The sequence below is a fragment of the Crocodylus porosus genome, unplaced genomic scaffold, assembly GCF_001723895.1.
Source record: "Crocodylus porosus isolate Cpor-Errol unplaced genomic scaffold, CroPor_comp1, whole genome shotgun sequence".
NCBI classification, from domain to species: domain Eukaryota; kingdom Metazoa; phylum Chordata; order Crocodylia; family Crocodylidae; genus Crocodylus; species Crocodylus porosus.
This window is the reverse complement of record NW_017728886.1, coordinates 201,644,160-201,668,705: the sequence shown is the minus strand read 5'-3', so window position 1 is coordinate 201,668,705 and position 24,546 is coordinate 201,644,160. Positions and strand designations below refer to the sequence as shown.

The following is a 24,546-nucleotide window of genomic DNA, read 5'->3' as shown; positions in this document are numbered from 1 at the left end:
TTCACGACCCTTTCATATATTCTTGCGACCTACCTTTGGGTCACGGCCTATGGGTTGAGACACGCTGCCCCAGATGAAGCGTGGAGACCTGGAACAGGGATCCGCAGCCCACCACTTCTGGTGGTCTCTGGGCTCGGTTATTTTTGTGGCGGGGAAAACGGGAGTGAGAAGGAAGAACCTTTTTATATGGTTTCAAACAAACTGCTTTTCATACGATCCCTGCCCTGTGAGCTGTCTGCCCCTAGGGCGTGCACGCGTTCACAAGACTCAGCCCAGCGCGTCGGAGCAGGACCCGGTAGTGCCCAAACCGTTCTGCCCGGTCGGGTCTTCCGAGCCCTTTGCACCCGTGCGTTGCTCTGCGATTTTTCTGCTCTCAGGAGGGAAAATGACGAGCTGGTGTTTTCCAAGGGGCATATAAGTCAGAAAAGGTTGAGAACCATGGGCCCAGGCTTGGTAGCTGAGTGGTTCGTGGCCTGTCTGTGAGCCAGATCCAGTGTGAGGGCTGAGCACTGTATCAGTTCACTGTTGGGGTCCAGTGAAAGGCCATGTGCTAGATTAGGCTGTGGCATGCCTGTGTGCATTTGTACTGGGGCTTGCTAGGCCATGTAGTCCAGCTGGCTGGACTCCCTGCAGAGCTGAATATTTGGTGGCAGGAGAGAGGCACAGCATTAATTGCCCCAGCTCTGGGCCCTGCCACCAAGGGCAACATGGCCCCACAGGCCAGAGGTTTAACTCCCCTAGCATATACTTGGCAGCCTGTGGCTTTCTAATGTGTCATAATGTATTTTCCTTCATGTCTTTTTAACGGATATCAGACAACTCTTAAGTTCTGCGTCTTTTTAAATTTTAGGTCATATTTCTTCATGGATTGGGTGATACTGGGTAGGTATAATAGTTTATTGAAGTGTATCTGAGATTTCTTTAACATCATTCAGGATGTATGTTGTAAAATATGAGTGATCACAATTTTTGTTGTTTCTTTACAGCCACTGGTTGCTGGCTGTTACCTGACTGCTCTGCTGGGGGGTGGAGCTCTTCTCTTTGTGGTGGTGGTTGATGCTTCTGACAACAGCTGTGAGGCACTGCGGTGAACTGTAGCATGGCCAACAGCTGCTAGGGCTTCCCACCCCGCTTGGCCACAGCCCCAGTGCATAACCTGGGACTGTGGAATGGATATGGGCATGGGCTGTGGGAACTGGAAGCCATGGCAGGCTAGGAGCCTGTTGGCAGTGCTTGTCCAGGACACTAAGAGATACCCGGAGAGCTGTTTGCAAGACGCAGCGCAGCTATGACGTAGTCCTTAGAGCCCCTCACCTCTTCTAACATTGTGTCTGTCATATGCGAGGTGGTATCCACCTTCTTCCTGGTGTGCTTTTAACTGGTTTTGTCATGGGTTGGGGGATGTCTGTATGCTCTTATTTTGTCACAGGACAAAAACATTTGTTTTGTAACAGATGCAGCATCTGTTCATACTCCTAGAGTTTTACTGGCACTTTTCTGGAGAGTTTTTTGTTTTAATGAATTCAGACTGTTGAGACCAGCTTAGTATGTATTTGTCCCCTGATGAAAGGAAATAATAAGTAAAATTGCTTCAAAGAGCTCAATACATAAGTTTCTAGCTCAGCTTGGTAGTTGAGTTTGAATTAAGCCTTACTTAATTAGTTCTTCCTAGACAGAATGTTTTGGCTTGTTACAAGTAGTAATTTCCAAAATAATAGGCCCTATATTGATATAATCTAAGGAGAAAGCTGTAACTATGGTTTAAGTAAATACATTTAGTATAGAGTTTGCTCAAATGGAACGAACAGAGGAGACTTGATTCTGTGCTATAACCATGTACCAAATACTCAGTTCCTCAAAGTAGTTTGTGAGTAGCTCAAATAGTCCACGTGTCAGATGAGTAAGACTTTCTGCGATAATATATTGGTGCCAGACCTAAATTCCTCATTTATATAAATAGTCTTGGTGAAGTCAGAACAGTTAGTATGTTATTATCAGGGATCCAGGTTTTCTGTTTCCCATGGAAAAATGGAGTAATCTGCAGATTTTACCTTTTACTGGAGGCAAATGTAGGTTTCTTGTTTTACCAGAGAAACCCGTGGATTTTGCAGTGAGCTCCTTGCAGGTTGGCAGAGTTCCCCCACCCCTGCTGGTGCCCCTCACTCCCCACCTACAGGCTCCCACTTCTGGTGCCCTTCACTCCCCACGCACAACACCCCCAGCCCTGTCCCTACCCCCTAGCTGGCTGGACTCCCTGCAGAGCTGAATATTTGGTGGCAAGGGAGTGGCACAGCATTAATTGCCCCAGCTCTGGGAGCAATTAACAGTGTTAACTTTGATATTGCTCCCCAGCCACCACATCCCCTCCCTACCCACAGGGAAGAGTGGGGCGGGAAAGCTCAGTGCTGTCACTAGGAGCCTTGTGCTGCTATGGCTAGGTGCCCCAGCCCTGCCAAACAGCAGTGGGGGAAACAACTTTAGTGCTGCTGTGCCTCTGCTGCTGCTGGACAGGCAGGGGACACCTTGCCGTGGTGGTGCAGGGCTCCCAGGGGCAGCATTGAGCCTCCTCACCCTGCCCTGCTGTGCCAGCCCTGCCCGCTGGGCTGCAGAGGGGAGGGCAGCAAGGCAGAGAGTCCCAAGCGGGCAGCACACACCCACCCCTACCCTGTGCTCCAATCTGGGGAGCATGTGTTATATATGAATCTTGTAGGGTTAAAGCAAGACTTTGTAATGCTAAAAGTGAGGCTGTTTCTTTATCCTTTTGCCTCCATTTCATAAAAGCAGACACAGCACTTACGAGACGGCATGGAGGGAAAAGGGGTACTGTGTGAGGGTTACTGATAAGATATGAAACTAGCTGAATCCAGTCAACAGGGAAGACTCATCAACAGGAGAACTGTGAAAGTCGGGCATGATTTGTTTTTGTTAGATAAAGAAACATCTTGAGACAAAATGTGTAATTCACGAGAGTTAAACTTTGGTGTTCACACCCATGGTGCTGCTTGATTGGACAGAATAGTGATTTAGTTAATAGATGATTGGGAGCACGAGCTAATCACGAACTAACGCTTATGCACTTAGAAAGTATAAAAGTATAAAAAGGTATTATAACTAGTAGGCGGCGTCCCTCTCTGTAGAGGTACCTCACTCGAGCGAATAAAGATTCTGAATTTGACTTTGGATACTTGCTCTGCGTGATCACTGCCCACGGCTTTAAGAGTGTAATTCGTAATACATGTGGTCCCCATGGAATTGCACACAGTGGCAGGGAGCCAGCTCCCTTGATGCCCCCTGGATGACCCACTCACTGCTCTATCCCGCTCCACGTCTGGGCCCTGCGGCTGTGCATTCTGGGCCTGGCCCCCACGCACCACCTCGGCTGGGCAGTAGCCCCAGTCCTGTCCAACTGCCTCTCTTCTTCACTATGGATGCCTCAATCCCACCCCCCGACTTAGCTGTGGGAGCTGCTCTCCAGGCTGCCTGATTGCCCTCCTCCTGCTTCCCCCAGCCCATTGCAGGCTAGAACTCTGCCAGCCTGCAAGAGAAAATGGGCCATTCCCTATATTTTTCTCCTTTATAGGTGAAAATCTGCACTTTTCTCCTTAAAATGAGAAAATCCACGTTTTTCCGTAGCAAACGGAAAACACAGATCCCTGATGATCACCAACTGTACATCTGTAGGTGTATAAAAACAATGGTAGGAACGGATTACAGTTACTGCTTCTAGATCTATTACATCCAAAAAGCAAATTTATTTTCATTCCTTTTGATTTAGCATGCTTCAATTTTGCAAAATGGTTCTAGAGAATAGAATATACATTTTTAAATTTAAAAATATAATTGATGTACATTTGGGTTAGATGGGCAGGAATTTATTGCTGACAGATCACAGATGCTTTATATAGGTGTATACAAATGTATATCCATATATATTCTGGTAAATAAAAGAGAAGGGAACTAGTTTTCTTTTTAGATGCATTTAGTATTGTACGCAACAGAAAGAATTATGTTCAAGTGCAGTGCTTCTCAACCCTTTTAGAGTCACGGCACTCCTACCAAGCTCTTTTTGATCATGGTAGCTTCCCTGGGTATGAACCACTGTTGATGCTGCCCCAACTTACCTCAGTGCTTCTCAACCAGATGCTACTGTCTCCAGATAAAACTACCCCACACCTGCTGCACATCTAATCCGGGAGGGCCTTTGGTATGGGAACATCCTTCTCCTGCAGCCTCAAGCAGGCAGGAGTTAGCTCAGGTTGTGGGCCTTCTCTGTCACCACTTTCCTTGCCCTCTTTCCCCCTTCCAGAAACAGAGGCATGTGTGTGGAACTGCCGCATGGGCCTCCCAAGGAAGGGAAGGGCAGGGCTGCAACCTAAGCCAGCTCCTCTTGCCTGCTTTTTGCTGATCAGAGAGCCCTAATGTAGTAGGGGTTATGCACAAGGCAGTTTTACCTGCTGCTGCCACAGCAGTCCTGAGGGGGTTTTGCAGCACCCTCATCAAGAACTACTGTTTGTTACATTTTGCCCTAGGGGTGGTTTTTAGACATGTTCGTAATCTTGTTTTCAGAAGTGTTCGAACCTTTTCATCTTGTGTAGCATTGTTACTGCAGCAGTACTTAGATATTAAACTTAATAGAGCTGAAGAAGCAGATGCCATTTAACATACTTTTCTCCAACAGACATGGCTGGGCAGAAGCATTTGCAGGTATCAGAAGTCCACATGTAAAATATATTTGCCCACATGCGTAAGTTCATAATTTGCCTTTTTCATTTTTTCTTCCTCTAATGTAGATTAAATTTTGTAGGGAGACTGTCAGAAGGAAAGGCAGTGGTACTTGGGGGCATTTAGTGTTTTTGTGAACCAGGTTCTTAAAATTTTTAACTTACTATACTGGAAGCAAAGAGTACAGATTGACTTTTATTAGTAGATGTTTTGGATGGGGAATCCAGGAAAAAGATGACAAAGCTGCAATGGAAATACAAAGCGCCCGAGTGAGGGATTAACAATCGAGGGATGGGGGAGAGGAGGGAAACCCGACTAGGTTACATACGATACAATGTTAGCCAACTAAGCCCGGGGGTGGAGGGATGTGGAAGGGGAGGGGGGGGTCGCGATGCTGAGAGGGAAAGGAGATAGATACACGCATACCCGTTACAGTGGTCCGCAATGTTGGAGGAAGTGGCTCGGAGATAGCGTCTCAGTCCATAAAGTCCGATCACGGGGGTCCTCTTCGGGTGGGGTGGGGTCGTCCGTGGTGGCAAAATCCTCTCAACGCAAAGCAAAGTGGGGTGGGGGGCGGTTCAGGTAGCGGTGTCCTCCGGGTCTGGTCCGGCGGCAGCTTGTCTGGGGGGGTTGGTGTACTGGCGGTGGCCCGTGATGTGCTCCATGTAGATGTCGCGGGACCAGCGGATGGGGTCGGACACCATGAGGCAGCGCATCAGCTTGGTGTAGCGGCGGGAAACGTGGCATGCGCAGAGGACGCTCATAGTTAGTAGGGTCGGAAGGGACCTGAGCAGATCATCAAGTCTGACCCCCTGCCATGGACAGGAAAGAATGCTGGGGTCGTGCTTATTTAAAAAATAAACTTTTAAAGGTTTTTTATACGAGTTACTTAAGAACACACTACACTATTTATATTTTGTTCTGTTCTTAAGCAGAACAAATTTTGAAAAATTATCTGTAATTGCTTAAACTCACCAACTAATTTGACTATTGTATCTTTGGTTTTACTGCCATTATTTGTGAATGGCTAAACTTAAAAACAAACACTCTATTCATTTTAGACTTGTTTGTACACTTTCTGATTCATTCTCTTCTATTTGTGATAAAAAACAAAATTAGTCTTCCCAAATGTTTATTGTCAATTTTTAAAAATGTTGAAATAGCTGAACCCAGTTGTACTTTAAAAATGGGATGAGACATCTAATTTGAAAAATGCTATGCTAAATTGTAAATAAAAAAAGGGTTATCTACATTTGTTCCTGTCAAACTTAATTATACCAGTACTGTTTTGCTCAATCTCTAGGCCAGTTATTCCTGTTTCTCTAAACATGAATATGGCTATGCCATCTTGGTAAGTACTTGTGAATTAGAAATAATTGTTTATAAAGTTTTAAATGTTTATGTTTATTGGGCTTAACTTTCAAGATGGTTGAACTTGAATTACTAGCTGAAATCAACTGCAAATGTGGAAGACTTTTAGGTTTAGTGTTGTTCCAGTTAAGGGTTTCTGTTAATGGCATCTGCTTTTTAGGTTTTTTGATATTAGCTAAGATGGCATGCCAGCTAGGTAGAAGAAAAAGATGCATTTTAACACTGAAAGCAATTACATTTATAATACATGTCATAGTCTTGAGTCTATGAGAGCCTTTTTTATTGTTGGTAAAAATGAAGAATAATAGAAATGTTGAGGAATTTGTTTTTTACTAGTACAAATAGATTTTTTTTGTATACCATTAAGATGGATATTTATGAGAAAGTCTTAGACTTCTTTTAGGATGGATGTTCTCAGGTTGTTTTTTCTTGTTTTCAAGCATAGATGCATTAACTAGTCCTCCTTCTTTCCCATCTCCCATGCCTTCTTCCCCTCAGCATTTTGTAGAGTACCTGGAAAAATATTTCATTTCAAAGCATAATGCCTATTATTTGTTGGTCCAGAATGTAGTCCCAAATCTTCTAATTTAACATTCAGTCTTTTAAGTATTTGAACTGAGTTAGCTTACCGTCATAAATTTAGAAGAGAATCTTTTAAAGTATAGAGTTGTCTGAAAAGTCTAGTTTTGTTAATCCACATTTACAGTCACATTTATGTTGCTGACTGTCAGTGTAAACTATGTTTTTTCTTAGCTACTGTTAACGTGGTGCCAACTGAGGTGAGCCCACATTGCTGATTAAGGAATTGTCCTCTGCCAAGAGATAAGTTATTTGAGATCGCAGAATATTAAAGTGATAAAACACTTAACTCTTAACTTCTTATTCTTGGTGTGATCTCTATTATGCCAACATATAGAGATCTTAGTTTCCTAATGAGTAATCTCTATTTTGCCTTAAGGTTTGATATTTTTGGACTCTCTCCAGATGCACCAGAAGATGAACCTGGTATCAAGCAGGCAACAGAGAATGGTATATTTGGGGAGGTGTTGAAAGTATTTTCTTAAGATTTTAAAAGAGAAGGGTTACGAGTGCTACACATCTGAAATAGTTCCTTCATTCCCAGCTATATCTGTAATCTTGGTCTTTTACTTGGATAAGCAGCACTGATCATTTACACAGTCACAACTCTAAATGTATCCAACTAATTGGGTAATTTAATAAATTTAACTGCACAGACAAATTGCCAGAAAATTTCACTGAAAAGGCTTTTTGTATTTGTGCATGTGATATGTATGTCTGAAAGCCACTGAGTTTTAAGAATTTTGTAGATCAGGGCTGTCCAACTTACTTGGCCCTGTGGACTAGATCTGAACTGTGGGGCTTACTGTAGGCCAGATGACCCACTTCAGGCAAGCGGCTTGTCTGCACAGCTGCTTGAGCCATTCCATTGGCATGCCTACAAACAAATGCGGCTGTGAGGTATGTGGCACCTCGGACCTGTCTGCGGTACCACATATCGCACATTCAGGTGTTTCCTGCACTGCTCCCTTGCAGTGCTGGTGGGATTTTTGACCCTGGGAGATCCTGGGGTCAAAAAAAGTGGGGCGGTTCACATGGCAACAGTGCTTGCTGTTCAAAACTGGAGCCTGGATGGCCAAAGCTATGGTCCATCTGCTGGCCAGACTCCCAGCTGCAGGTACACTCCAGCTTCCCAGGACCCCAGGTAAAGCTCCTGGGAACAGCACAGTTGCTGGCCCCAGCCTCCCCTACTCCACTCAGGATAACCTTCCGGACATCAGCGCGCGTGTGGCATAAGCGTTCCCCAGGGACAAGTAGCAGCAACACAGGTGTGCCACTGCTACTTGTCACCAGGTAACCAAACGTCTGCACTTGTCTGAATGTAGCCCAGGAGGTGAGCACTGTCACTATTCGCCCTTTTCTCCTGGTTGCTGATTTGAGTCCACACTGGTGACCAAAGACCTCAAATTCAGTGGTGGGCAAAGAAGTGAAGGGGTGAGTAGAGGTGGTGTTCATGTTCTGTATTGTGGAGCTGCACTGACACAGCAGTTCTGGCAGCTGTGCTGACAAACCTCACAGGCAGCTTGAAGCCCTTGAGCCACTAGTTGGAGAGCCCTGTTCTATGTAGCAAAGCCCAGTGGGGTGACAGAAACATCTTTATGCCACTCAGTAAGCAGAAGATGGCACCGTGGAATTAGGACTATTGTGAGACCTGATCCAACAACAACCACTCTGAGAGAAAAGCTGATGTTTGTGGCCTGAACTTTTAGTACAGAGGCTTTGGTGGAAGCATAGTTTCCCTTGACACCGAGGAGAACAACCATACTCCTTGTGTTGGAATTCTGATGACCCAGTCAGTAATTCAGTTAAAATGCCTTTGTAAATCCAAAGACCAATAGCAGTTGTACAATTATTTAAACCAATGCTCTAAAATACCATAAAAGAATACTAACTATACACTGGATAACAGCATTACAATACTTAGTAAGGACTGCACCCTTATAGTAGTTACACTTTACAAACATTTGATCAAAGTACTTACAACTGGGCTAGAGGGAGATTTTAGCTGGCTAGCTCAAGCAGGCCAACTCATACTAGCAAAGAGCTCTTGTTTGCTTTCTTTCCATATTGTACTCCTAAATTCTCATGATATACTAACTGGAAACTTCATCTATATTTGTCTTGCTGTTTCCACACCCCAATAAAACTTGCTTTGCCCACCTGCTTTAGATTTCCCAGGGATGATGTCCCATGTGCCAGATTGGTACCATTTCTCTCATATTTCCTTAGAGATTAGCACATCTGTAGCCCTTTATACTCCTTTCTAAGGACATGAGCGTTTTCAGTGTTCCAAGCAATTGCCTGTCTGACTTTTTGTTTCTCAGCTCATGAATTCATGTATTTTTGTGCTTGTGTCTTGTAAAACATCCTGCCACCTATTGCATTACAGGTCTTAATTCCTACACCTTTTCCATAATTTCTATCTCCTGAAGTCCTCTTAGATTTGCGTGCATATTAATTACTAGATGTTATTTACATTCCAGTTAAAGCACTGATAGATCAAGAAGTGAAAAATGGAATTCCTTCCAACAGAATAATAGTGGGAGGATTTTCTCAGGTAAGATAATAGTTTGGAAGAAATGTTGGTATATTTTCCAGGGAAATTTAAGTTGCTTCCTTGGCATTAGACAACCTTGATCTTTTAGGTGAAGGAGCTGATGATGCTATCTGCTTCTGAAAACTTTCAGGCCATCAGTTTCTATTTGCCACCAAAAGCTCATAATTTTCTTCATGCACTGAAGAGCTACTAAGTGAAAAAATGAGTTTACACACACTATACATATTTTTACTATATATCATTAAAGTAACTGCATCTCATATTTTAACTTCAAAATAGTAATTTTATCTATTTTCCTTAGGGAGGTGCCTTATCTTTGTATACAGCTCTTACAACGCATCAAAAATTGGCAGGGGTCTTGGCACTCAGCTGTTGGCTTCCATTACGAACTACTTTTCCGCAGGTATTTGTTCTGCTTATCTAATGTAATTTGACTTGGATAAGGCCACTTAACATATATTTTAATATGTTTTGTTTTGCCCTTCATGACATTGGTTCCATAGACCAATGCCTCTATGCCCTGTTATCTGGAATCATATGGACCTGGTGAGCAATCTGAGGATTGAGGGGAAGCTTGGTGACAGCAACCATGATTTGGTCAGCTTCTCAGTTCACCAAAGAGCAGGCGAATCCCTCAGTAAAACCAAAATCCTTAACTTTGGGAAGGTTGACTTTTGGAAACTCAGAGATTTGGTAAGTCAGGCAATTAGGGGCCATATCCCCCTAGATAAGGTAGCATATAAGGACTGGTCATCTCTCGAGAACATAATCCTTGAGGTACAGGGGAAACCCATTCCATCTCACATGAAATGTAATCAATGGGCAAGGAAACCCCTTTGGCTGAACAAGGAACAGTTGGACTTCATTAAACTCAAAAGAGAAGCCTACTCCAGTTGGAAAATAAGAAGTATCACCAAATAGGACTCCACAGCACTTTCCCGTACCTGTATGGTGTGGTCCAGAAAAGCCAAGGCACAAACCAAACTCAGGCTAGCTTCGGGGATCAAGGACAACAAAAAGTCTTTCTTCAGATATGTGGGAAGTCGAAAAAAGAATAAAGATAGCATTGGGCCCCTGTGGGATCAGACTGGACAGCTGACATCCGATGCCCAAGAAAAGGCAAATCTCCTAGATTTATTTTTTCGCATCAGTTTTTCACCCTACCAAGGGGATCACACTGTCAGAAAGGACATGGACCAGCCTGGGAGTAGGCATCGGGCCCAAAATTGATGTGGATCAGATGAAGGAACACCTTGAGAATATGGATATTCGCAAGTCTGTGGGCCCTGATGGAATACACCTGAGAGTCTTGAAGGAACTGGCAGACATCATTGCAACCCCCTTGGCAAAGATATTCGGAAATTTGTGGTGCTCGTGCAAGGTCTTGGAAGACTGGAAAAGGGCCAGCATGGTCCCTATCTTCAAGAAAGGGAGGAGGGATGACCCGAGGAATTATAGACCAATCAGTCTGATGTCCATCCATGGAAAAATCGTAGAGAAAATTGTCAAGGGGTCCATCAATGCCAGACTAACAGAAGGCAAGTTTCTGAAGGCCAGCCAACAGCTTTGTGACTGGCAGGTCTTGCCTGATCAACCTCATTTCCTTCTATAACCAGGTGACATGAGCCCTGGACAAGGGAGGTGACATGGACATCATATATCTGGATTTCAAGAAAGCCTTTGACCTAGTTCCCCATGATGTCCTTCCTCATGGCTAAGATAGGGAACTGTGGCCTTGATCATTTTATGGTTCAATGGCTAGGTACTTCTCCAAAGTGTTGAACATCCAGTTACGTCTCATTAGTGTGAGTGCATCACAAACTTTAATTCATCTTCTTTATTCTGATATGTGATGGAGTATTATAACAACATTATGGGTGGGGCACATTAAATCCAGAGTTTGCCAGATTGTACATTAATTTAGGTGCTTCAATTGAAGGTCCAACATGAAACACACATGCAGCCTGTTGTTTGGAATGCTTAACATTAGTTTATAAAGTTTTGTGATAAAAGCTTTGTACCATGTTTTGACACTAATCCTCAAAAACCCCTATGAAAGAAAGATAAATGTCTCCTCTGTTTATGCCTAATGACTCTCAATAGTGCTCATTTCTCAAGATCATATTACCTTGTTGCAACAGCATCAGTTGCCATTAACTTCAGTGGCCACTCCCATTCCAACCCATCTGCCTTACACCCAGGGGAGTCCCCAAAATCCAGTCATCCGTATACATGTGAAAGCACTAAATATACCCCAGTCTCTGTCTGTGTTGCAAAACCCACCCTTTGTAATGTGCTTTTTTTTTCTTTTTGCCAGGGAACTATCAGTGGTGTCAACAAAGAGATTCCTGTTCTTCAATGCCATGGGGACTGTGACCCTCTGGTTCCTCTACTGATTGGTTCTCTCACTGTTGAGAAGCTAAAAAGTATGATAAATCCAGCCAATTTAACCTTCAAGACTTACTCAGGCATGATGCATAGTTCATGCATTGAGGTAACGTTCTAAATTAAAACAGATTTTTTTTAGAGAAACCTCTTTAAACTTTTCTTAAAGCAGAAAAGGTCAACCTCAGTGCTCTTGTTCAAATGGAACTATTGCTTTATGTGACTGTTTATAACATGGTGCTTAATACTTCATTTAATTGTCTCTTGGGCCAAACAAATGTTGAGGCCAGGCCTGGCTACTTGCTAACATGATCTGCCTTCTACAGTCATACTTGTGGCACTAGCTAGTCATAATTTTTCAGTCCTCCATTTTAATAGGAGACATGAGAGGTACCAAGGATGAAATTAATTGTTCTTTCATTGCAGGTTTTGGAATCATTACTGGCCTTTTTTATTTCCACCTTCTCTTCTGTATAGCTCAGCAGTTGTTCCTTCCTGCATAAATGCAGGATACTTGTTTACATTGTTTTCATGAGCTAATGTAGTCCAGAATTCTGACAAAGTAACATCACAACTAGCTATTCTGGAGAGAAGAACTTGCTTTGGGAATAAAAGAGGAAAAGAAAGAATTTAGGGTAGTAAGTACAAGGGCTTTAACTAAAAATAAATTGGAGGGAAGCCTTTGTAGCAAGCTGGTTTAGGCCTTTACTAATTTATTTTCACTCAGACAGTGAAAGTTTTGGTTGTGCCACATGGTGTCAAGGTGCCATGTCTATCAGCAGGAGAGGCTTATTCAGGCAGATATCCATATGTCCAGGACCACATTTACAGGAAGTGTCCTGCTTTCCACAGATCAATGAATTGCACATCATCAACTATAGTAGTACTTAAGGATGTAGAATTTCATTTATTCCCATTGTATCTTTGTTAGCGTGAATTAATAAGGTTCTTCAGGTTACTTAACTGCCACAGTGGTGATGTCTACTTTCCTTGTAACCCTTTTTTTCTGAAGATGATTTTTTATTTCAGAATCTCCTTAGTAAAGCACACAGGACAGTAATTCAAAGAGTGAATTTCAAACTTCAAAGAGTTCGATTCAACTAAGACCTGTTTTGATTAGAGTTGGTTGAAGTTCTAGAGTGATAAAAAAACAATAGGTCATAGTAACTGAAGTGATGAAATCCTAAGGATTTAATGAGAGCTAACTGCTGCAAATGCTATAATTGAACACTGAACTCTTCTCTAACATGCACTTTTATCCTTGAACAGGAGATGAAGGATGTAAAGCAGTTCATAGACAAACACCTACCTCCAGTCGATTGACATGATTTAAGAGGCCTTCTGTATAATACACCAGCATCAGCTGTGATTGTGTTTAATATTTTTCCTGTGCCCAATTTGAAAGCATTATTTCTATACCTGCTGTGTTACTACCATATTGCAAATGTGTGCCTACAAGGACTAAATAGTATATGCTTACAAGAAATGGCAATCTTTCAAGTTTTAATCATTCATTGGTGGAACTACAGAAAATAAGGCAGCTAGGTAACATATTAGGAAGTACCTGACTATGCTATTTTAAGACAGAGCTGCTTTTTGATTGTATAATTTTTAAAGTATTTATATGGCTACTTAAAAACCCATTTTGTTTAAATGAGCAATTTATACCTGGCCTGTTTGTTATATTTGGAACATGATTTATTCCTGATACATACTTAATTAGTAAGAAATTCTGATACATGAAAATATATTAGGATATTCTGTTTATCTATCTGATGCACAAAATATGCAACATGTAAAACACAATAGGGGTATGATGGGGGAATAAATATTACTGAGTATAAAGCTTTAGATGTTAATGTTTTAAACATTTACTGCATGTGAAAAGAGTTATCCTCTTATATACAAATAAATATGAATTAGTAACTTCAAGTATTATGTTCTGTATTTAAACCATAAGAACATAAGTGCCATATTGGGTCAGACAGATAGTCCATTTAGCACTGTATCCTCTGAGAGTGGCAGGAGTAGATGCACTAATCCAACCTAGGTTTTATTCTTAAAAATAATAGCTGATCACAGAATAGGAAAAAATTCCCTCTCTCGCATCCATCTGTAAGTTATCATTATGGGGAAAGTAAGGGGGCTTAGTGATTCTTTGCCAGACACACATTTACTACTGTCATTATTTGGGGCTGGCTGAGGTTTATTTGTGTATGCTGACCTTGAAAACTGACGCAACAAAAATATGTTTTCGCATTACATATTTCTCCCACACTTCAGGTCTCATGGTTCTGTTTTTTGTAATTTACCAAATTTAAGTTTAAGTGATACTGTATTTTTGTATTAGTAATTGCAAGTAATTCTAAACTTTGGCTTAGAATAGTGAACTGGGAAACAATGCATTTGCACACACTGTGTGTATTTTTAATAGAATCATCTGTGACATTGGCATTAACTAATTTTACCTCCTAAGTGATATAGTATGGAATTGGAATAATTTAGACTATACAGTGAGAAACTGGCAACTCTTCCCTGAATTGTATGTGCATATGGGTCTTCAGCCTTCATTTCTAAAGAAAATGCGTGACTTGACACATTGAATACCATTCTCCAGTCACCTAGAATATTCCTAGAATATATAAAAGCATGCCTTGATATATACCTCTAGTGTGAAAGGTATTTTTTTATCTCATGGAAATTTAACATTTTCAGAAGCGTGGAACTGCTGATGTACGTTCAGCACTAGATTAGCAGGATACCATTTCAAAACATTTGATCAGAAACTAGATGAGAGACTGGTTGGGTCATTTAGCCCATTTTCCTACTGTTGCCAGGTTGTTGTCTTATTTTACTTTATGAAAATTATTCAGTCACGTTCTAAGGCTGTGTCTGTACTAGGAGCACTGTATAAGAATACCAGTATGTTGTACCTGTAAAACACCTATGTGCTATACCAGTGATGCTGTGCTTAGTACCTGTAGAGCAGATCCCTTTTCAAATGAAACAAACTATCCTTGCTCTCTGATATAATATCTATGTTAAGGAACGTCTGGCACAGTTGTCACTCAGGAGCACCTCCAACTTGACATAGTTATTCCAGCAGAATTCTGTAGTGTAGATTTGTCTTAGTATCTACAGTTAAAATATTTTCCCATATCCAATACATCTCACTTTTAGCAATCTGTTTCTCTTCCTTATTAATATATCAATGTCCCAAGCTATATAGGGCAGTTTTCTAACTGAAGTGGCATACTTCAGATATTTAGTCTTTATGTGCCCTCTGTAGCCAGTCTGTACATATCTTGATATGAAATCAGAAATAATTCCTTTGATCCTAGTTACTTCCTTGGCAAAAAACAAACTGAAGAGTCTTATTTATGTCCAGAAGGAAGTACAGTATTCTAATTATAATCTCAAAGCTGTAATGAGAAAGTGTTGCTTTCTAGTTCAGAGTGCGAATTCTGAAATTACACTGGCTCCTTTTGCCGTCATCTCACACTGACTACTTGCTTACCAGTACGATCTCTACTTCTTTCTTAATTTTTTTTCCATTTATGTCTGAAATACATCCATCCGCAGGAGTGTTTATGCATGTTTCTAATCTGTAGGTCCTTCCTGTACTCCTTTCTGCACTGTTTTCAGTTTAGTGTCTTAATATCATTAATATACTATAATTTTCCTCCTCCAAATGAGCAAACATTTTAAAGTGAGACTATTCCTCCCTCTATTAATCATATTTTTCCAACATTGATACGCTGCAGTTCTATTACTCTTGTTCATTATTTCTAGTAACCAAGTGTTTTTGTCTTGAATGTTGTACTAAAAACGTATTAAATTTATTGCATGTATTTTGTGTTCTAATTTTATCTAAATATATAGTCAAATGTAACAAGATTTATCTGTATACGGTGCTGTTTTGCTGCTGCTTGTTAATGCTTCTTTTAGCCTTAAGGAGCTGTAGTGACTAAAGCAGATGCAAGTAAATGTAAACTACTGCACTTTGCACTATTCTGCTCCTCTGCTCCTGAAGAAGGAATCTTTTTCCAGTTCTTTGCCAGGGAGAACTGGAAGTTGCAGCTAAGAATCAGCAGCAGTGCTGATTTATTGCAGGTTTCCTATATCTTTCCTAGTTAACACAGCATGTCTTTTGAGCTTTGGCTCTTTGTAGGTGCCAGGGTTGGAGTGGGACTGAGGATGCTTTGGCCACTACAGCTGCCTCCATTGACTGACATACTGGAGATGGCATATACCCTGGGTTGAAAATGAGCCTGGGCTGCCAATTCTCAATATTCTAGACCTATAGGGTTGTAGATGTCAAAATCATTAATTTGTCACTTGGAAAAGTAGTAATACCAGTTTCTAGAATGTGTTTGTTCATTTGATTTTTTTTCATTCTTCTCATCCACGTGGAAATGACTACTACAAATACTGTTCAATTGTTGAAATCCAAGAGTACAATCTAAATATCTGTAGTTTACCCCAACTAGTAAAGAGAGCTAAGTACGTGATTTCCATGTTTGTGAATTAATTTTAGAAATGTACCTAAATTTGACTTTTGTGCAATCAAAAGTTTTAGACTGCCACCTGAACATGTTATCTACTTGCTAATAAAACCAAATTGAGTTTTACATCATAGGTCAAATCCTGCAACCATTAGTGGCTGCATGAAACAAAACTTTTGGCTTATTTGGGAACTTTGCCTTATTGAGGCCTGTCAGATTTAGTTATTAGCCTTTTATGTTACGTAATAACAATGCAGTAAGTTGCTAAAAAGTACTGAACACTATAACTGGCATTAAAGCAGCTAATGTATTCTCTAATGAAGTAAATACACTTCATTACAACTAATAGAATGCCTCTTCATCCAGAGGTGCCATTTCACACACAATGAATATAATTTAAGAATGTATTGTATAGGATATTAATAAAGCCATATGTTTAAGCCATGGGTATCTTACATTTTATAAACAATCATTTAACAGTTAGCTTTCCTTTATGTCAAAGCGCATAATTGGATGTTTAATATGCAAATGAAGATGTTATTACTTAGTTTCCTCATTTATTTATAAAACTTAAGTTTTGTTGAATTGATTTTCTGTAGTGGAAAACTGTAAATCTCTTTCAGTTTTTATCACTTAAAATAAACTTGAAACAAATTAGTGTTTTGGAAGAGTTCTTTCAGACAAGTGCTTTATCATCCTGTAGAAAGCCAGCTTTCGTGAACTGTGTAATAGCAAATCACTCCAGCTGTCCTGGAAAATATTCAGGGTGCATATTTTGTTTCTTTTTTGTTTTTTGGGGGAGCAAGGAGGACGCTTCTCCATTTTACAAAGAAATTATAATTTGCAGTTACTAAAAAGGGAAAAAAATCACTAAGTTCTCATCCTCTTTCCTAATGTTCATCCTCATTTCATTTTAATTCCTTTTTTTCCTAGAAATATAAACTAAATAAAATGTGCAGGAAGAACAAATTTGCTACCTAGTGTCCTTATTTTACAATAGCAGAAATGATATGGCATGGTTTGGCCGTGCCAGGCTGCCAACTAACAGCCCCCATACCCACTATGCTAAGTATAATGGCTTGAATAAGGAACTGGCTTTCGGGCTGGGATTATGGCTGGAAATTCTGCTTGGGCCACCCATCAGAATACCTCTGCACGACTGGGGAATTGTCCTGGACATCTTGACCAGAGACTGGCCCAGCCCAAAGCATGGTTTGGCCATGCCAGGCTGCCAACAGACTGCACCCTAGCCACTGTGCTAAGTGTATGGAACCGAATAAGAAACTGGATTATGGGCTGGGATTATATCCAGAAATCCTATTTAGGCCACCCCAGACCACACCTCTGTGGCACCGGGGGACTCTCCTGGACATCTCTGACCAGAGACTTGCCTGGCCCAAAGCGCAGTTTGGCCATGCCAGGCTGCCAACAGACAGCACCCCAGCCACTGTGCTAAGTATATGGTCTTGAATTAGGAATTGGTTGGTGGGCTGGGATTATAGATGGAAATCCTTAGGCCACCCCACGCCATGACACAGTGGCACTGGGCCACTCTCCTGGACACGTCTAACCAGAATCTTGTCTGGCCCAAAGCGCATCTTGGTGCCAGACTGCCAACTGACAGCCCCCCATTCCCACTGTACAAAATGCATTGTCTTGAATAAGGAATTGGCTTTTGGGCTGGGATTATACTTAGAAATCCTTTTTGGACCACTCCTTGACTTACCTCTGCCACCGGGGAACTGTCCTGGTCATCTCTGACAAGAGACTTGCCCAGCCTAAAAGGTGGCTTGGCTGTGCCAAGGTGCTAACTGGCAGCACCCTAGCCACTGTGCTAGATATATGGATCTGAATAAGGAACAGGCTTGTGTGCTAGGATTAGAGCTAGAAATCCTTCTTGGGCCACCCCATGGCACACCTCTGTGACCCTGGAGGACTCTTGTGGACATCTTTGAACAGAAACTTGCCTGGCCCAAAAGACAGTTTGGCCATGCCCGAATGCTATCTGACAGACCCCCAGCCACTATTCCAAGTATAATGGCTCAAATAAGGAACTGCTTTTTTAGAGTAGATTAGAGATGGAAGTCCTTGTCGGGCCACCCCACTCTGACTGTGGCACGGAGCAATTCTCCCAGGCATCCCCTACCAGAGTATTGTCTGGCCCAAAGCGCAGTTTGGGTCTGCCATGTTTTCAACTTGGAGAATGTTCCCCTTCTCCCCCCAGTGACTGTATTAAGGACAATGGCTTGAATAGGGAACTCTTTTTGGGCTGGGATTAGAAATGGAAATCCATCTTGACCACCCCACACTATGACTCTGGCACTGGGGGACTCCCCCAGACAGTCTTTGCTAGTCTTTGGTCAGAGATGTCCAGGACATTCCCCCCAAAACCAGAGAGGCATGACGTGGGGTGGCCCAAGAAGGATATCTAGGTATAATCCCAGCCCAAAATCCAGTTCCTTATTCAGGTCCATGTATTTAGTGCAGTGGTTGTGGTGCTGTCAATTGGTATGCTGGCATGGCTAAATTGCGCTTTGGGCTGGGCAAGTCTCACGTCAGGGATAGTCCCCTGGTGGCACAGAGACATGGTCTGGAGTGGTCCAAGAAGGATTTCAGGGTATAATCCCAGTCCATAATCCAGTTCTTTATTCAGTTCCATATACTTAGTAGAGTGGCTTGGGTACTGTCTGTTGGGAGCCTGGCATGGCCAAACCGTGTTTTTGACCAGGAAAATCTCTGCTCAGAGATGTCCAGAAGCATCCCCCGGTGGCACAGAGACATGGTCTGGCGTGGCCCAAAAAGGATTTCTGGGTATAATCCCAGCCTGTAATCCAGTTCATTACCCAGTTCCATGTCTTTAGCACAGAGACTGGGGTGTTGGCTGTCATCAGCCTAGCACAGCCAAACCATGCCTTGAGCTGGGCAAGTCCCTGGTTGGAGATGTCCAGGGGAATACCCCAGGGCCACAGAGTCATGTTCTGGGCTGGCCCAAGAAGGATTTCTGGGTATAATCCCAGCCCATAATCCAGTTCCTTATTCAGGTCCGTATACTTGGCACAGTGGTTTGGGTGCTGTTTGTTGGCAGCCTGGCACACCCCAACTGCGTTTTGGGTCATCCAAATCTCTGGTCAGAGATGTCCAGGCGTGTCAGAGATGTGGCCTGGGGTGGCCCAAGAAGGATTTCTGCATATAGTCCCAACCCAAATTCCAGTTCCTTATTCAAGCCCATATATTTAGCACAGTGGCTGGAGCGCTGTGTTTTGGCAGCCTGGTATGACCAAACTGCACTTTGGGCCAGGCTGGTTAGAGACGACCAGGAGAGTCCCCCGGTGCCACAGAGGTGTGGTCTGGGGTTGCCTGAACAGGATTTATGGGTATAATCCCAGCCCATAATCCAGTTCCTTATTTGGTTCCATATACTTAGCACAGTATCTGGGAGATGGTGTCCGTTGGCAGCCTGGCATGGCCAAACCGCACTTTGGGCTGGGCTAGTCTCTGGTTACAGATGTCCAGGACAATCCCCCTGTCATGCAGAGGTATTCTGATGGGTGGCCCAAGCAGAATTTCTAGCCATAATCCCAGCCCGAAAGCCAGTTCCTTATTCAAGCCATTATATTTAGTATAGTGGGCATGGGGGCTGTTAGTTGTGATCATGGTTCTTTGGGACAGTCCCGCAGTGGCATCACCACAAAATTTGGGGTGGCCCAAGAAGTATTTTGCCCTATAATCCCATCCTAATCTGACCTTCATTTAGGGCTCTGTACTCAATGAGAGAAACTATTTTATATATTATTACCTATGCGTAGCTAATGAAATTTTGTGTCTTTAGGATGTGTAATTCATTAATAACAAGTTTTTATTGGGTCTAGATTAGCTTTGAAATAGGAACTGGGAAAAGGGAACCAGGAATATGGAACTGGGAATAAGGAACCAAATTCAGCCCCATATGGGAAGAGTCATAACATGTAGAAAGGTGCCGGCTAATATCATGCTGCTACTTCTTTTTCTTTATGATTTTACTTTGGAGGAGACAAACAAATAAGAAAGAAATGGGGAGGGCAAGTTAGCTACTCTTCCTGGTTGAATAACAAGAGCAGCATTGCACCAATACTTAAATTTGGCAGAAGATCGGACAGGTGCCACCTTAGAGACTAGCTAGTTCAGAAGGGCATGAGGTTTTTGTAGGTGATGGCCTACTTCATCCCATACTAAGTGAGTTTGGTCCCTCTATTTTCTTTGGAAACATTTGGAATTTTCTGTCTTCTGAACAATTTGGAGTTAAAATGTGCGTGCTCATCCTAAAATAGCTGCTTGACTTTGTGGTACACTGTATGGAACGTATCTTTACAGGGCCTGCAGTGGAACATTTCTGTCCTTTCCCCGATGCCCAGTGGGTGCAGTTTGTTGGTGGTGGGTTGTTGTTCTCTGCAAGCTGTGAGTGTGGGTGTTGCTGAATCCCGTTCCTAATAAAGATAAAGCTGTTTACCATCCCACCAGTCTCAGCTGACTTGAGGACAGAACCCCAGGGGCATGGAGGTCTGAGCGATTACCCCATCCCTGGAACCCAGTGACCAAGGACAAACATGATATGGTGTCAGAAGCGACCTCTCTCAGTAGAATCCCCAGCAGCCTGATTAAGGGGGTCAAAGCTTTCATTCAAAAGGAAAAAAAAAGGATAATTTCAAACCTCCGGCCAGTCATCTGGAGCAGGGGTGTAGAGCAATGACCCTTTGGAGCTACCTGTGGTGCTGACCCTTGGCCACTGACTGCCCCAGAGGGCAGAATAAGGGACAGCCCTTATTCTGCAGCTGATTGTCATCGGATGGAGTTCCTGAGTTTTGTGCTTGGGTCATGCTGATTGCTGCAGGAGCCTACTCTGTTGCTTGTTGCTTGCCTTTTGGTTGCCATGGAGGGTCACCCCTCAGCCTCTTTCGGGGGTTGGGGTTTGATACAATTTGACTGCTGCAGACCAGAAGAACCTACGCTGTCGCTTATTGGGAAGCCTGTTGGAGCTGCTGGAAGCAAGCACCCTGCTTCCTTGCTGTAGCATCTCAGCAGTGACTGAAAGCTGCCAGTTACCTACCTGTGGTTCTTGAGTCAAGGGTTGACTAATGCATTCTGGTTTGTTTTGTGATTCTGGTTATGCCATTTAAGTTCACTTGTAGATAATACTTCCTATTATTCTTGTTTTGTAAATAAAGTGTAAATAGTTACGCCAGTTAAGTGTTAGACCTTCTTGGGACCAGAGGCTGCTCTGTGGCGAGCAGGGGCTGGCTGGAAAGTAAACTGGTGCTGGCCAGAAGCCCTGCCCCACTCTTACCACTTCATCCCTGATATTTGGGCAGGGGTGGTAACTATTGGGCTACCACCTGGGTTACACCTGCAACCAAGGTGGACCTTCTCAAACTATACCAGTACGTTTTCGAAGGGTTGGGCCAATTTCCTGGGACCCACCACATCTATGTTGTCCTGGTGGTACCAGTAGTGCATGGGTGCAGAAAAATTTCCTATGCAACCTTAGGCAAATTGAAGACCGTCCTCAAAACACTGGAAGCTATGAGAGTCATTATGAAGGTGACTAAGCCCACATCCTGGATCAATAGCCTTGTGATCCCACAAAAGAAGGATGGTTCACTACAGCTTTGTTTAGACTTTGTTTAGACTCAGCAAGGCAGTAGTGAGGCAGCACTTTTTTATTTCCACTGTAGAGGATGTGCAAAAGAGCTTGTCAGGTAAAAAGCTGTTCACCATCCTTGATGAAAAGGATAGCTACTGGCAAGTCAAAGTGGACAAGGAATCAGCAGAGCTGTGTATCTTTAACACCCCATGGGGACGGTTCCACTTCAATCTCCTTCCCTTTGGTATTAAGTTGGCTAGCGAAGTACAGGCAGTCCTCGGACTTATGACACAATTGGTTCCTGAAAACCACGTCTTAAGTCAAAACGTTGCAATTTGGAACGGATTTTCCCATAGGAAACAATGTTATAAATGTGGGATTGGTTCCTGAACCAAGGCCCGATACCCTATTTTCACCAAAAATAACCCAGAATTATGTACTCAGTCAATTATAGATGGGTAGTATAGCTACATTAATGTATTTATATTGTAAATAGCAATCATATTGATTTGGAAGGACTTCTTTGAGGTGATTTTGCTGGACTTTTTGAAAGGCTCTTGGCTGGATTCTTCTCAGCAATCTTGGCTGCAGGTTTTTCTGGAGTCTTCTCTGTTTTCTTAAAGAAAGCGTCCAAGAAAGTTTGGACAGATGTTCTCCGGGGAGATGGGTGACACAGCGACTTGTTCGCTGGCATGGCATCATATCAGATCAAGCGTTGTAGAGTCGAAACTGACATCAGAAAGTTGAAACGAGTGTTAATTTAGAAACATTGTAAGTGTGAAATGTTGTAACTCAAAACATTGTAAGTTGAGGACTGCCTGTATTCCAACAGAAGAATCATGAGTGCTTTGGTGACATTTTGGGAATCCACATAATTGTGGATGACATGCAGGAGCTACCAAAGAGGAGCATGATACTATCCTGACATAAGTCCTGGAGGAAGCACACCTGAAAGGAATAAAGTTTAATAAGGACAAAATACAGTTTTTACTCGACCGTGAGATATATGGGTCATATCTCCTCAAAAAGATGGTGTCAAACCAGACGATGACAAAGTGGAAGCCATCAACAGGATACCCCCTCCAATAGACAAAGAAGCCCTTCAGAGACTCCTTGGAACTATTTGGTACTTGGTGCAACACATTCCGCATGAGTCCAACTTGACAGCCCCGCTGAGAGTGCTTCTCAGGAACAACATTATGTGGCAATGCGGACCCGAGCATCAGGAAGTCCTGGATAAGCTCAAGCAAACCATCACAGCAGCACCCGTGCTCAGGTAGAGCACAGCAGAGCAGCTAGAAATCCAAGCCGATCTGTCCAAAGATGACTTAGGAGCATGTTGTTTCAGCAGAAGCAGCCAATTGCATCTGCTTCGAGGGCTCTAGCACAAGCTGAGAGAAATTATGCTCAGATTGAAAAAGAACTTCTGGCAATTGTCTTCACTGTGACAAAGTTCCACCAATGTGTATGGCACCATACAAACTAAGAGTGGATGTGTGGTGAAGTTGCCTGTGAAGTACAAGGACTATGTAATAGTAAAGGCTAGACCCCATCGGTGAGCCAAGTGCTAGCCACGTCTGGCTCCATGATCCCAAAACGTTCAGAGTTAGAATAGCTACTGATGAACATTCAACTACTTAAGAGCTCCCAGAGTAAAGAAGGGGGATGTAGTATATGGAATGCACCTTTACAGGGCCCGATTCCCTGTGGGTGTGGTTTGTTGTTGGTGGGCTGCTGTTGTGCTCCCTGCAAGCTGTGAGTGTGTGTGTTGCTGACTCCTGTTCCTAATAAAGGTAAAGCTATTTACCATCCCACCAGTCCTCGCTGACTGCTGACTCCAGGACAGAACCCCAGGGACACGGCCCATCCCAGGAACCCAGTGGCCAAGGGCAAACACTGCCTCAACATTTACATTGCCTGACTTGCCATGGGTGGCAGGCAAAAGGTCACCCTCAAGTTCACAAGGTTCTTTGGGTGAATCTGATCCCTTTTATTAGACCAACTTAAACAACTGGGGGGAAAAAAAAAAAAAAAATCAAGCAAGCTTTTGGGTTTAAAAACCCTTCATCAGGCTGAGGAAATTTCTGCAATTGGTGTGTGCGCTTCCTGGATGGAATGAAAAGTAAAGAAGCCAGAGGCTGGGCTGGGCTGGGCTGCGTGCAAGCTAGGCAGTCAGTGAAGACGTAAATTGAGGAGCCAGTGGGTGAGAGAGAGGCTGGGTGGTTTTGCGTGCAAGGGCAGGCAACCTGCCCTAATTTGTCTGGAGCCAATTCATAAAGGCCTTTATTTGCAGCAACCGGCCTCTTACAAACAGCTTGTCCGGGGGACCGGATACACCCGACATGCAATTTAACTAGAGAATCACACAATACATTCAGAGGGGCCACATGCGCAAAATAATTACAGTAGAACTACACACGACTGCTTAAAGTGGTCATAAATGTAGGCTGTCACGGGGGCCAAGTAATTATCCCGGGACAGAAATGACTACGCAGCGATAAAAAACGAACCAACCTGCTGAACAACCAGCGCTTGGCAGCGCGTCCCAACTCTGGTTCCTGTCCAGCTTGAATTTGGCAGGAGGGGACCCTGACGAACCCGACTACTGCCGCTCTGCTTCGCTTCGGAGAAATGAGCGCACCAGCAACCAGCCCCAGCAGAAGGGAGGGGGGACGAGTGTGTGCGTCTGCGCGCGTGTTGCGCTTTCTCACCAATCCAGAGCCTCCTCCTCGCAGACCCCGCCCCCCGCTCTAGACAGCAGGCGCCGGACGAGCCCCAGCAGCCCCGCCTCCCATATCGGCAGTCGTACC

The 24,546-nt window shown here is 43.2% G+C and overlaps 1 protein-coding gene and 2 long non-coding RNA genes across 3 annotated transcripts; 2 read left to right on the top strand and 1 right to left on the bottom strand.

Moving 5' to 3' along the window:
* The first annotated feature begins 129 nt into the window (after nucleotides 1-129).
* Nucleotides 130-15,511, top strand: LOC109318727. Its single transcript, XR_002103309.1, has 3 exons — nucleotides 130-145; nucleotides 1,506-1,511; nucleotides 13,766-15,511. It is a non-coding gene; the product is annotated as an uncharacterized LOC109318727 (long non-coding RNA).
* On the top strand, nucleotides 4,691-13,678 carry LYPLA1 (lysophospholipase I). The gene is made up of 7 exons (XM_019548099.1): nucleotides 4,691-4,744; nucleotides 6,026-6,073; nucleotides 7,052-7,122; nucleotides 9,156-9,229; nucleotides 9,531-9,632; nucleotides 11,547-11,723; nucleotides 12,884-13,678. The coding sequence occupies exons 2-7, from the start codon at nucleotides 6,051-6,053 to the stop codon at nucleotides 12,935-12,937; spliced, it is 501 nt and encodes a 166-aa protein (XP_019403644.1). The 5' UTR covers nucleotides 4,691-4,744; nucleotides 6,026-6,050; the 3' UTR covers nucleotides 12,938-13,678.
* LOC109318735 lies at nucleotides 6,066-24,397 on the bottom strand. The gene is made up of 2 exons (XR_002103313.1): nucleotides 24,251-24,397; nucleotides 6,066-6,606 (listed from the first exon to the last, which is right to left on the bottom strand). It is a non-coding gene; the product is annotated as an uncharacterized LOC109318735 (long non-coding RNA).
* Nucleotides 24,398-24,546: the final 149 nt, after the last annotated feature.